The sequence below is a fragment of the Amphimedon queenslandica genome, unplaced genomic scaffold (assembly GCF_000090795.2).
Source record: "Amphimedon queenslandica unplaced genomic scaffold, v1.1 AMPQUscaffold_13152, whole genome shotgun sequence".
Taxonomy (NCBI): Eukaryota; Metazoa; Porifera; class Demospongiae; order Haplosclerida; family Niphatidae; genus Amphimedon; species Amphimedon queenslandica.
This window is the reverse complement of record NW_003546612.1, coordinates 43,488-56,571: the sequence shown is the minus strand read 5'-3', so window position 1 is coordinate 56,571 and position 13,084 is coordinate 43,488. Positions and strand designations below refer to the sequence as shown.

The 13,084-nt window shown below is 32.7% G+C and overlaps 3 protein-coding genes across 3 annotated transcripts in view; 1 reads left to right on the top strand and 2 right to left on the bottom strand.

Annotated features, from left to right (window-relative positions):
* Positions 1 to 8,805, bottom strand: part of LOC100641266 (serine-protein kinase ATM) — a 19,758-nt gene extending 10,953 nt beyond the window's left edge. Inside the window, exons 1-22 of the mRNA XM_020000804.1 lie at positions 8,686 to 8,805; positions 8,258 to 8,439; positions 7,986 to 8,156; positions 7,718 to 7,875; positions 7,316 to 7,648; positions 7,140 to 7,266; positions 6,735 to 7,016; positions 6,369 to 6,446; positions 6,150 to 6,311; positions 5,287 to 5,404; positions 4,742 to 5,003; positions 4,457 to 4,610; positions 3,042 to 3,311; positions 2,804 to 2,919; positions 2,601 to 2,723; positions 2,364 to 2,536; positions 2,259 to 2,314; positions 2,128 to 2,202; positions 1,945 to 2,000; positions 1,767 to 1,877; positions 1,382 to 1,510; positions 1,037 to 1,259 (exon numbers count right to left, since the gene is read on the bottom strand). Coding sequence (XP_019856363.1) covers positions 1,037 to 1,259; positions 1,382 to 1,510; positions 1,767 to 1,877; positions 1,945 to 2,000; positions 2,128 to 2,202; positions 2,259 to 2,314; positions 2,364 to 2,536; positions 2,601 to 2,723; positions 2,804 to 2,919; positions 3,042 to 3,311; positions 4,457 to 4,610; positions 4,742 to 5,003; positions 5,287 to 5,404; positions 6,150 to 6,311; positions 6,369 to 6,446; positions 6,735 to 7,016; positions 7,140 to 7,266; positions 7,316 to 7,648; positions 7,718 to 7,875; positions 7,986 to 8,156; positions 8,258 to 8,311 — 3,231 coding nt within the window. The 5' untranslated portion in view covers positions 8,312 to 8,439; positions 8,686 to 8,805. The remainder of the gene's footprint in view (positions 1 to 1,036; positions 1,260 to 1,381; positions 1,511 to 1,766; positions 1,878 to 1,944; positions 2,001 to 2,127; positions 2,203 to 2,258; positions 2,315 to 2,363; positions 2,537 to 2,600; positions 2,724 to 2,803; positions 2,920 to 3,041; positions 3,312 to 4,456; positions 4,611 to 4,741; positions 5,004 to 5,286; positions 5,405 to 6,149; positions 6,312 to 6,368; positions 6,447 to 6,734; positions 7,017 to 7,139; positions 7,267 to 7,315; positions 7,649 to 7,717; positions 7,876 to 7,985; positions 8,157 to 8,257; positions 8,440 to 8,685) is intronic.
* A 1,988-nt stretch (positions 8,806 to 10,793) lies between these two features.
* Positions 10,794 to 11,838, top strand: LOC109584898 (uncharacterized). The gene is made up of 4 exons (XM_020000806.1): positions 10,794 to 11,066; positions 11,117 to 11,248; positions 11,300 to 11,413; positions 11,459 to 11,838. Exons 1-4 carry the CDS (start codon positions 10,883 to 10,885, stop codon positions 11,647 to 11,649), a joined length of 621 nt encoding a protein of 206 aa, XP_019856365.1. The 5' UTR covers positions 10,794 to 10,882; the 3' UTR covers positions 11,650 to 11,838.
* A 151-nt stretch (positions 11,839 to 11,989) lies between these two features.
* LOC109584897 (serine-protein kinase ATM-like) overlaps positions 11,990 to 13,084 on the bottom strand; it is a 20,770-nt gene continuing 19,675 nt past the window's right edge. The window contains exon 20 of the mRNA XM_020000803.1: positions 11,990 to 12,047. Within this exon, the coding sequence (XP_019856362.1) occupies positions 11,990 to 12,047 (58 nt within the window). The remainder of the gene's footprint in view (positions 12,048 to 13,084) is intronic.

The window sequence follows — 13,084 nt, the reverse complement described above, 5'->3', positions numbered from 1 at the left end:
TGAATAACATGTACTCTCATAGACCTGATACTATAGTACACACACACATACACACACAATACATGTATGTAGTGTGATCTACATAAATTCCAATCAATTCCTCATGTAATGCCACACACATACACAGCACATGCTCATTCCTTATTACTATAGAAAGGAATGACAAAATAACAAAATTTAAAAATCCAAAAAACAAGCCAAATATTCGAAGAATTTCGATCATTAATAGCTCATTTGCAAAGCAATGAGGAGTGAGAGTATTGCCCGTGTACACTATGTACAATGTATACTAAACAAATGAGTGAATGAATGATATGCACAACAACTCATTCATTACACATTACATAGACATTAGTATGACAGAATAGTATATGTAGTATTATATGTACACAGTACATCAAAGGCTCTCGTGTTTAGTAGTACATGATAATAGTAACAGTATCCTACATAGCCAAACTTCTATGAAATCAAAGTAAATAATAACAACTAGGAGAGCTATAGCCAAAATCACAGCCAGATGATAAATTGTTTGGCTGCATGAGGAGAAATTATGATAAAAATTCAAAACATACTACTAATGAAGAATTGAACATGAGACAAGCCCACCAGTATCCATAACAACAACCAATTATTAGTTAATTCCCACTGGAAACATACACACCTGCCAATGAGTGGAACCATTAATAATGATAAAGATATACTATGGGATCAAAGGAGGGCTCATTACTATAGACAAATTAGATTAATAGCAGCTGGAATAATCCACAAGACACTAATATAGGCATGTACTGTAATACTAAAGGATGGAAGATAACATAATTAAATAATAATAATAATAATAGTAATAATAGCAATCATGATACTAAAAGAAATAATAATAGTAAGAAAAATAATTCATTCCATTGTCACAAAATCTGTAACAACTAAAAAACTTATTAGCTCCATTGTCACAAAATCCGTGACAACTAAAAAACCCACATTAGAAATAACTTCAGAGGAATAATTGATAATAGTAATATAGTATGATTGTTATTACCTGGTACTGCTGTGCTTCAATAGCTAGACTAGCTTTAGTTGACAACACATTAAGAAGTCCCGACTGTATCAATGACTCATTCTCTCCACCACTCCTCTTATAGTAAGGCAGGACAGAGAGTAAGGCATGGAATCGAACTGAGAGGACCAACTCAACCAACTCAAAATCAGTGCTCATGTTTGATAGCTTTCCCTTCCAATTACTCAGTAACACACTAGGAGAACTGAAGAAAGAGAAGTTGAAGAAAGAGAGAGAGAGGAGAAATAATTACAGCATGTGACATATTAAGAGATACATGTACACATGTAATATACATTCTCCTCTCTCTCTCTCTCTCTCACATACAGGTCAGGTTCAAGAACAAGTTGAAAAGTTGACTCGAGTTCGTTAAGTGTCTGGAGACGAGTGAGATGAGGATTGATATTACAGACACTCTCCAGACTAGTGGATACCATCTCATTGATAATGGAAGCCCTGAGGAGTGAGGGAAGATAATGTACATGCATGCAGAAAAGAACAAAAAAAAGTAATTTTAAATTTGGGATATTTTTGGAGCTAATTATTTTTAGAAAAAAGCACGGACTGTTATCTATAGCCCATGAGAAAATAGATTGCACTGTTAGTAGTCTATAGTGTATTCTGATCAAAAGATTAAAGGAGAGAGACAGACAACACTTGTAAACATGTAGAACCACTTGAATGGGTTCATCAACATGCACACAGGGCTGACCTTCCTTTAGTGATAAACTCATCAAATTGAGCCTTCTTATTATGTTTTAATGTTAATAACAAGTTATGTAGACACGGATGGTAATTATCAGTGGTGCCTACATGTAATAAACTAGGGGAGTAAAAGAGTGTGAAGAGAGAGAAGAAAAATAAGAGAAAATGTAAAATATATGAATTACTTCATGTCATCAGTGTCCCTCCATTGTGTGAGTCTCCATATATTCTCTGTATAGCACTAATTATAATAAAATAAAAATATAAATATAATTAATAATAATTCTTCAAATGCATAAACATCTAAACTAGATGTACTTTCTACCAGTACACTATTACTATTCCTATTACATGTACATCATCATTACTTGTTGTGAGGTACTGTCACTGGTTTCTTTCTTATACACATCCAACATGTGATAATAGGCAAGACTCTTACAACCCTAAGCCACAAAATAACAATCAAAACAGAGCAATATTTTCCCTTCCCCTAGGTTACTTTATCCAGTAGCTCATTACACTTTCCAGTAAGCATTCCCTCCCAGTTACTGTAAGCTAAATAAAAAGATAATAAAAATGACACAAACTCTCCAGTAGGACTAACTCAAAAGCTCCTCCCACCTCCCCTCGTGCTCGTCCAGTTTCCGAGTGAATTCCTCTTTAGGTGAGAAGAGAAGGTGAGCCCCATAGGACCCGTCATGCTCCCCAATCTGTGAATACACTTGTAGCAATAGACCCTGTACTTCCGGGTAAGCCGTCAGATTAGATGCATCAAAACTACATACACAGTGTGTGTGTGACATAAGTAGAGTCACGTGATCATTAGTGATGAATAACGTACCCCTGATGGTTGCACCATATCTCAATGTAGAGGAGTGATGTGAAGTAAGAGCAGCATTTGAATGCTGCATTGGCAATGTCTAGAAAGTTGAGGTCTAGCCAGAAATTATTTTCCCAGGCAGTTCTAAAATAATAAGTATGAGATTTAACAGGCACAGAATTCTGAGCTATAAGCATTCAAAGAACAAGGGATAGAGCACATACCCTCCTTTCCTCAGTCTTGGCATTTTCCTAAGACTCATAACAATGTTGATAACTGAATTGATTGACTGATGAGGTATAGGATCCATACTGACTGACTCTGTCAAGAAATCACCAACCTACAACAAAAAAACACAAATTAAGCGTAATCATAATGTATTTTACAAATACAATTTAGATATAATTATGCATATTTAATGCTTTTATTAAGAACCAATAAATAGTGTTCCTTGTTGTGTACTTGTTTTGATAATGACTCCATTATACTCTTCTCCCCGGAGTTTGATGACAGTATATCGTGTACCACCAGTGGAAAAACACTCTCACAGAAACTAAGTTTAACCTGACAGACTGGTTTGACAAGAGAGAGGACCTCGTCAGACACGCCCCCACTCGTTATCAGACTGCAAACCAGTTCTCTTAGCCATGAAGAATGGTCTTGTGATGGTTTCCATAGCAAAGAGAAGTTATGTAGGGGGCGAGAGACAGAAGTGAGTAAATTTTCAGTCAACTAGATTAAAATAAAATAGGTTGTTATTATTATTAATAGTAGTAGTAGTATTACATGCTATTACCTTAAGGTTACTTTTAAATGCGGGTACTATTAATTGTGAATTTTGCGTTTGGGTTAAAAATCGCAATTATTAATACGCGCAATTATTAATAATGACATCATGATGCCATATAACTATTAGTAATAATTACTTAATCGCAATTTTTAATACTAGCAAAATCTACCTTGTGCTAAAATCGCAAAATTTAGTACCCGCAATTAAAAGTCACTCTAAGGTAGATTCGATACTTCATATTGTTTTAATACTAAATACATGTACCATAACAATTATAGTTAGCTGAAGTCAAGTATTTTGGAGCAACATTAAAAAGTCGTAAAAAATCCAATTTTGATCAGAATTAACTTAAACTTTCTACACAACATGCATACGCATCAAAAAAATTTTAAAAGTGGAGAATTTTCTTCTAGTCATTTTTATCAAAATTTGGCCAAAGACACGGTACTGTAGTACAGGGACTTTAGCTCAATTTTTGAGTAGCTTTAAAAATTTGTAAAAAATTTAATTGTGATCGGAATCAGCTCAAACTTGATTTACAATATAAGAACATGTATATGTATCAGAAAAAATTATAAAAATGGAGAATTCTCTTCTAGTCATTTTTGGTGAATTTTGGCCAAAATCCCTGTACTATAGTACAGGGACTTTAGCTCGATTTTTGAGTAACTTTAAAAATTTGTAAAAAAATTTAATTGTGATCGGAATCAGCTCAAACTTGCTACACAACATAAGAACATGTATATGCATCAGAAAAAATTATTAAAATAGAGAATTCTCTCCTAGTCATTTTTGGCGAATTTTGGCCAAAATCCCTGTACTATAGTACAAGGACTTTGGCTCAATTTTTGAGTAACTTTAAAAATTTGTAAAAAAATTAATTGTGATCGAAATCAGCTCAAACTTGATTTACAACATAAGAACATGTATGTGTATCAGAAAAAATTATAAAAATTGAGAATTCTCTCCTAGTCATTTTTGGCAAAATATCCTGCATAACATTTGTAATGATATTTGCCCATGCATAAATCACAATTACCACATCCTTTTGCTATAACCCATTACTGCCATTAGCATATAATTATACTTTTTTCTTATTTTGTTTGAAAGGCTCCAATACATTAAACCATTGATTATCATCCTGTGATACTGAATGCTCTAGTTTTTGAAGCACACTAGCCCCACTGTTAGTAGATAGGACATCTCTTAAGCAATGACTACTAGCCTTCACTACACTGATACTAGAAAATAAAATAATACCAAATAATACCACCGTAATTATGTATCTGTGATATTAAAGTATTTTAATTTTAGCTTATTCTCTAGCTCTTTCTTTAAACTATTTATTCTTTAAATCAGTTTCTATACTGACCTTACATCAGAGAGTAATACTGAGAGTGACTCAAGAACACTCGCAACAATCTTATCTCTCTCTTGTTTAAAGACATACCCTCCACCTGGACCTCTTCCCCTGGTCCCTCCATTAGTAACAACGTGAGCCGATATTGACTGTAATTCAATGCATCCAATCTCCCCCAGACACTGTGACACATGACAAGAGGAATCAGGTGAGTGTCTGGCAGTATTAAGTAACGTGTGAATGAGCTCCAATATCAGATTAGACGTATCCGGATCTAGTGATAATAAGATAAGCATAAACATTAATAAAACGGTCAATTTTAAATATTTCAGCATGCTTACAAAGTAAATGCATCAGTAGTTTCAGTACATGTAAATATAATTCCCTTTACATGCACACGCATTTAACAAAAATAATGTCATAATCATAAATATAAATATTAGCATTTCCCTTACTCATAACAAATTACCAAACATGATATCGCAATCGTAAATTTGTAGTAATACAAATTAAACACAAAATTGCATACAGTATCATCTCCCATATACTTCTCTTACTATTTATTTGTAACTCCGAGTGAAATGACTTCAGACAATGAAGTAGAGACTTGAGTCCTTGAACTGAATCACTAGCAATGCTATTACCAGAGTGAACCATACAAAACCTATTAATCTCCTACATCAATAATAGATAAGATAATTATTAAAAAATACAATATTAAGAAGTGCATTATTTGTGACCATAATTGACAAAATGCACCTTATGTCAGATAGGAAATTTGGTCTTTATAGCCTTAAAAATGCAACTTTCTGAGCTCAATTTATCATAAAATTACTCCAGAGGATGCAAAAAGTTACTACGTAACTTTTAAAGACAATGGTTGACTAACAGAGCACTCACAGGTTGATATTTTTCATTATAATGTTGAATTTAAAAATCCGCCATAAGGTACCTTTTGTCAATTATGGTCACATTTACTAATTCCAACCACAAATATATTATATAATTGCTAATAAAAAAAGAAAATCTAGCCCTACTACAACAGTACCCATGTGTGTGTGTGTGTGTGTGTGTGTGTGTGTGTGTGTGTGTGTGTGTGTGTGTGTGGTTAATGTCTCACACTGTGGTTAGTATGAACCTCAAGGGGATTATAATATACAGACTGTACCTATAAAGGACTTTGACATACAGTTGCTTAGTATATACTTAAATCATCATTCATTTCAATAATAAGACTACAGTAGCTTATCTCAATGAACAAACATTACAGTCAAGCCTTATTAGTGAGTGTGTGTAGCTTTGTACTGACGTAAACACTTCAAAAATGCCCTCAATTAGTGTAAGTGAGACTATACTCTTATTGCATTACTCTTAATAGCGTAATTACTACAAATTTTAAGTATATCAGTTACTATCTTACCCTTGAAAGGCTTTGCTCGTTGACTGAGGCTTTGATTATGTCAAGTCTGGAACTGGCTTCCTTTACAGGACCCTCTCCAGGCAAGGGGTCCAGTAATATTAAGTGATCTTGCAGGGCCCGGATCTGACCATTCTCGATGATATAATCAAGGAGTGCTATGGCCTGTATAAACACAATAATTAAATACTAGTGACAAATATATCATTAATAAGTCCTTACTGGTTTATTCTTTGGTTCAGGTAATTGAGTTAATGGTAATAAAGTATTAATGATCATGTGACAATGACGACCAATCACCTAAAGTTAGTGTAGTAGTAATAATAATAATAACATTATCCTAAATTGTATTATTAATAATTCTTATAATAATAATAATAATAATAATAATAATAATAATAATAATAATAATAATAATAATAATAATAATAATAATAATAATAATAATAGCAATATTTTTTAAAATGATTATCAATATGTCTGCTCATTGTAATTTTAAAAATAGCATAAAACCCATTCTTCTTTATTAAGGACACTTTATCTCAGCCACACAATGAATAAAGAATTGCTAATGACATTAATCTATACCTCTGGACACTTCTCTATTGCTGCTTTGGTAACGTTAGTCAATGTATCACAACAGATCAAGGATATGGACTCATCGTTGCCATGGTGATGCATGACACGCCCCACGCTATAGATTATATCCATGACCATATAAGGCAATGAGCCGTGGAGTCCGCTAGTAAGCTCCCGAGAGACGAGACTAGAGAAGTACGAGTAAGAAATGAGGAGACGCTTCCTCTCAAAGACACGATGAGTGGAGAATATTCTGAGATTAAGATGGAGGGCTATAGTCTGTAATGCTTCCTATTAGAAGGTAAAAAAAACTTAACATAATATATACATGTACATGTACATGTACATATTGACTGATTCTATTACTTATCCACCTACTTATTTAATTAATAAATTCTATGGATACATACATACCTTTTGTTTGGCTAGGACTGAAATGAAACTATCAGTGGAGGAGGAGAAACAAGACGGAAGGTACTGGAGTGTAGTACTGATAGCTGACAATGAATGATGAGGAGGAATAGGCTCTGGATCACAGACACTAAAGTAATATAATAATAATAATAAATATAAATATTATTATTACTTACTTTGAATATTGGGCTAATGCTGAATCAGAGTTTGCCGGTACATACAGTCGAGTGAGTAGCTCTACAACCAGTAGTGGGAGTGAGTGTTTGAGTGAAGTGTTCAGTGTCTCTTTTGAAATGACTGAGAGTATGTACTCGTTTGTGTCCTTTGCTTGTCTCTTTGAGTCCTCATCTCCGTCGCTGTGAGCCATAGCTTTCAATATGGAAGCCATTGTGACTGGTAGAGACTCCTTGATGAGGTCCTCTTTTGATAATAAAGTGGCATCAGATATTGATTGTAATGAATCACGATCAGTAGCTAGTATATGAGGAACCACTGATCTATAATACTTCCTAAATGGAAAAAGCAAAAAGGATTAAGTAATATAATGTAAGCATAGAGTAAGGATACTGATTACTGACCTATAGAACTCATTAATGTTATCAAGTGATAGTAAAGTGTATGGAAACCCATCAATGGTCCCTTCATTCATCCATTGAGACACAAGATAACTTAACATCTCCTCAAGCAGACATATCTCATTAGCATACCCTAAATACTCTGAAATCCTTCTTATAACCTGATGAATAAAAAATGACAGTTTTAGAAATTCTTTAATTATACATACATATTCTATAATTAATCTATTAAAACATGCTCCATACTGTACTACTACATTAATATTTGTACCTTTTTAACAATGTCACTGTTCATGTGTCCCTGCCCAGTGCTAGTGACAAGGAGAGATATCACATGATACTCACATGATCTGGCAGAACAAGCCACAGACTGGAGTGTACACAACATACTAGCAACACGATTGACTGACTCATCCTCTGAACTGTGCTCATCAAGATTAGACTAGAGAAAAAAGAAAGAGAGGGTAATGTCAAAGAGAGAGAGAGAGAGAGGTTAAAACAAAAAGATAATAAGAAAGAGAAAGAAGAATGTGTATAATGTACTTTGACTAAGGTTGATTTACGAAGCATGTCTTTCAAATCATTAAAGTTGTTCATATGCTCCAATGGAGTGTTAGTCTCAGGAAAGAGAACAGTAATGTTTCTGGCAAGATGTAGTCTCACTGAATGATCAGCATCAACAATGAACTGGATCAATGCATCACGGACTGATATTGGATCCTCTTCTGTATAACAAGCAATATAATTAATGTATAATTAAATTATTGTTGATTATTATTGTTGATCAAAAAGGATTTAATGTTTTCTCTACAGGTTATATTCATTAGGGGATGTTATACCCATTAGCAAAGCATGCATATTCTATTGGGCGAAGCTTTTACTGGTCCCTTAATATTCTTCTAGTAGTATTCTGTAAAGCCACTTTTGAGCCTTTTCTTGGCAAGCTTGGTAAGCTTTACATGAATGTGTACCTTTCTTTTTTCTCTTTCTTGTCAGGAATAATACGTTTCCTTTAAGATCAGTAGATACTGCAGCTACCAATGCATCAGCTAATGAGCAACGAATATCAGGACACAATGAACCCTCACTGTATAAATTCCTATTGAAATAAAATAGTACTTAAACGTACACAAAATTATAATAGCAACTACTACTATAACTGCATTGCAATCAAATTTATATGACTGTTTATTAGGTCACTATGTATTTAAGCAGCAAACACATCTGTTATGAATAGTGACAGCATTTAGTTAGAATATAACAAACATCACTATTCATATGACATTATCTAATAAAAACACTTTTGAAGTCCTGAAATATTGAACAATACATGCATACAGAAGTACATAAGGAGCCATAATTAATTATCAAAATAAAAATGTAACAAAAATATAACCATGTACAGAACATTTATTACTCGAAAAAACTTACAACAATTTTAATGGCAAGAAATTATTTTTTCTAAAATTTGTAGTTGTTATGAAAACAATGAAGAATATAAATCACAGCAATTACGGTACAAGTTGAATAATTCAGGAGTGAAAGATGATGATGATGATAGTGTTTGTGATACTTATCTACTTCAATGGTCTCCTTGTTACCTCTGAGGGCAACTACCTTCCTTTCCTTTATCCTAATGATTATTCAATACTGAATATAAATAACTATTATTCTGAAGTTTCACTACCTTCTCCACTTAGCTTTGGATCATCATTATGTATCAAATGTGTAAAGGTAAAAACTGCACGAGCAGAAAATAAAAATTATAAACATTTTTGTTTAACAGATTAGTCCTTGTGGATACATTTACTATGGGAATACTTATTATAGCGAATCCGGATACATTGCTCCATACAGAGATTACACAGACTTAAGTAGAAAAGGTGAAGTACGTTATGCTGTTATAACTCCAACAACAGATCCTTCACTGTGTAATCAAGTCAATGATTACTTATCTAATTCAACTGGTAGTAGAGTATCTGTTGAATGGATACTGTGGGCCTATTGGTATGATGTATGTCCATATAGTAATCAAAACTGCAACTCTAATCAGGTTTATATCATTATCATTAATAGATAATTTTGTTTGTAGTCTAATTATTTCCAGGTTGCATTAGCTTTTCAAAGCAATGCCTCATATGCTGTGTTTATATACAAGTGTGGACTCATACGATGGACAACATACAGAGCTAGTGTTGGTATTTTTAACTATTTTTTCCCCTACAAAAATTACGCTAATTTTCGTCATCCATTATCTTATACTAACAAAGTTACTGACATAGACTGCTATGATGTAGTATCAGGATGGACTAATATTGTCTACAGGCTTGATCAAGGTATCATTTATAATTAATAACAAGTATCAACATTTTTGCTTAGGACAATTAGTTTTAAATGAATTCAAAATTGCATCTATTACATTTGACACTATTATTGTGTCATGGGAAGTTTATCCAAAAGAAAATGCTACCCTTACATTGAGTATCACTGATTCTTACCAAACAGTTAATAGTACCATTAATGTTACTGGATATTATAATGTATATAACTATACTGGAGATATAAATCCTTGTAATGTATATACCTTCAAACTGACACTACTAAAAACCGAAACTGGGTGCAATGACAACATTAGAACTATATCAACTGGTAAAGTACCGAAGTTATTGAAATTATTATTACTAAGCATTGTAATTATTTTATAGCATTGACACCAAAACCTGAGAATGTATCTGCATTATATCTTAACAATGAAACTTTAATAATAAAATTTCAAGTAAGAGTATTTTCTGTAGAAAATAATACTAATTCTTTCAGATACACCAGTGCTTTAATAATGAAATACAGTTGCTTCTAGCTGGAGCTAATGGTTTTAACACTTCAGATCCACTGGATATTAACAGTCTCCAATATATTGATGAGTATTATACTATACACTGGAATATAAAACTGAACAAAAACTCATTATATTATCTAACAGTATCAGCAATTGGTACATATGAAACTAGCACTTCTGATGTAACAGAAATAAGTAAGACAGCAGTACTACAATAATTTTAATCAATCTATTCAGTAGGCAAATATAATGTAAAGGATATAGTGATAGAGAGGAGTGAGGGTATTGTCTGTTTTGTTTGTGTCACTGAAAGGTTTAATGAATGTCAAGTAATGATAGCATCAGTAACAACAACACTGATACCACAATCAACACAAACTAATGGAACATGTTATTCATTTACTGATAATGGAACATACACTGTATACGCACATGATATTGAGAATGGACTAATAATACTGACACCAGCAGTAGTTATACAATATACAGTGGACTGGATTGAACCATCAGACACAGGTTAGTTAGTAATAATGAATTGAATTCATGTCATAATGAATTAATGATAGTTTTTTCAAGTATTGAAAGTTTGGACACAAAATGCAATAAATTGTCATCAAATAACAATCACAACTCTGTGCTACCAAACATAACCAATACCAACTTCACATTATGGACTCCTGCCAATACAGATAATAGAAGTAATTTTAGATTCATTTTGATCATAAGGTACTATTACACACATCATGCAGGCACTGAAACAGATCAGTCATATACTAGCGCAGTTCTCAGTGGTCTCTTTGCACTCTCAACCTGTACTGGTATTATTTTATTAATAATATTGGTTGCAATACTCAGAAAAAAAGGTAAAGGCTTTTAAATCAGATATGAAATTGTTATTACTGTAAAAGGTAAAGCTAACACAGGTAATATTGACATTCCTATCAAAACTGAACCTAATTCAGCATATGAAATGATGCAACAAAGCAATGAAATACCACTGTACTCTGACATTGATGCTAATGTAGAACCAATATATGATCGTATACCAGAAGAAGAGGATGGACCCACCACCAGTCCCTCCTCGCTTGTTTCAAGATAATTAAATCAGCACTAACACATGATAAGTATACATTATACCAAGAGTACATAATGCTAGCGTGCTCTTGATTATACTGGTTTGCAGTTTGCACAAAAATACTCTGGTAACAGTAGATTCTTTTTACTGCTGTGTACAATAATACTTAAGTTTATGAGTGTGTGAATTTCCAACAATATTGATAAATATATAAAAATCTGATAGTGCACATACAAACTAAACAGGCTGCCAGTAATCAGCTTTTAATATGCTAATGAGACAAATTCTAATGAGAAAGACTCCCTATAAATACTATTTAATGCCTATTTAATATAAATACTATATAAATACTATTTAATAAATACTATCTAATGAGCAACAATTTAATATCAGGACACAGTGAACCCTCACTGTATAAATTCCTAAAATAAAAAAGTAGGTGCTATATCTACATACAGTACATATACGTTACAAGTGTAGATATCACAATTTAACTTGTAATAATCAAAGAATCAGTACATGGCAAACAAATCTAGATAGTGAAAGTATCTTGTGCTAAACATTAACACTATGATATTCACAAGACATTATTCAATAGAAAACACTTTTAATAAATTTTAGCAAATCAACTAGTCTTCACAATCACAAGGCATGCAGGCACACAAAGTACATATAAATTATATCAATGATTAAATAATCAGTCTTAATCCAAGTAGAGAACAAAAATCTTCAAATAAAAATTACTTGCAAAAAAATCTAACTATTTAAATTTTTTCTAAAACGATATGAGGTTGTTATGAAAATAAATAAACAAACTAATACACAGCCTAACAACAATGCACAGGATATAAAACTAGTGCATATAAGGTGATCTAATTCATATTGTACACCAAAAGATGATGATAGTGTTTGTGATATTTATCTACTTCAATGGCCTGCTTGTTAGCTCTGAGGGCAACTACCTTCCTTTCCTAAACCCTACTGACTATTCAACAATCAGGAATAAAGATGATTATGCTACTAATGTGTCCTTACCTTCACCATTGCAGTTTGGATTATCATGCTATACAGATGCATGGGTAAGTATAATATGATACTCTATGTATAATTGTGTATTTATTACAGATAAGTACTAATGGATTGATTAGCTTGGGAAGAAGTTATACTGGAATTTCTCCACCACATCTCTTTCCTATTTCTATTCCGATCATTGCTCCATATTGGAATGATAATGACTTGAATGGTGGGAGAGGTGAAGTACGTTATGCTGTTATAACTCCAACAACTAATCTTTCATTGTGTAATCAAGTCAATGATTACTTATCTAATTCAACTGGTAGTAGTGTATCTGTTGAATGGATACTGTGGGCCTACTGGAAGGATGTATGTCCCTATAGTAATAATAATTGCGACAATATTCAGGTTAATATGTAGTGTGACAGCTAGTATCTAACTAATA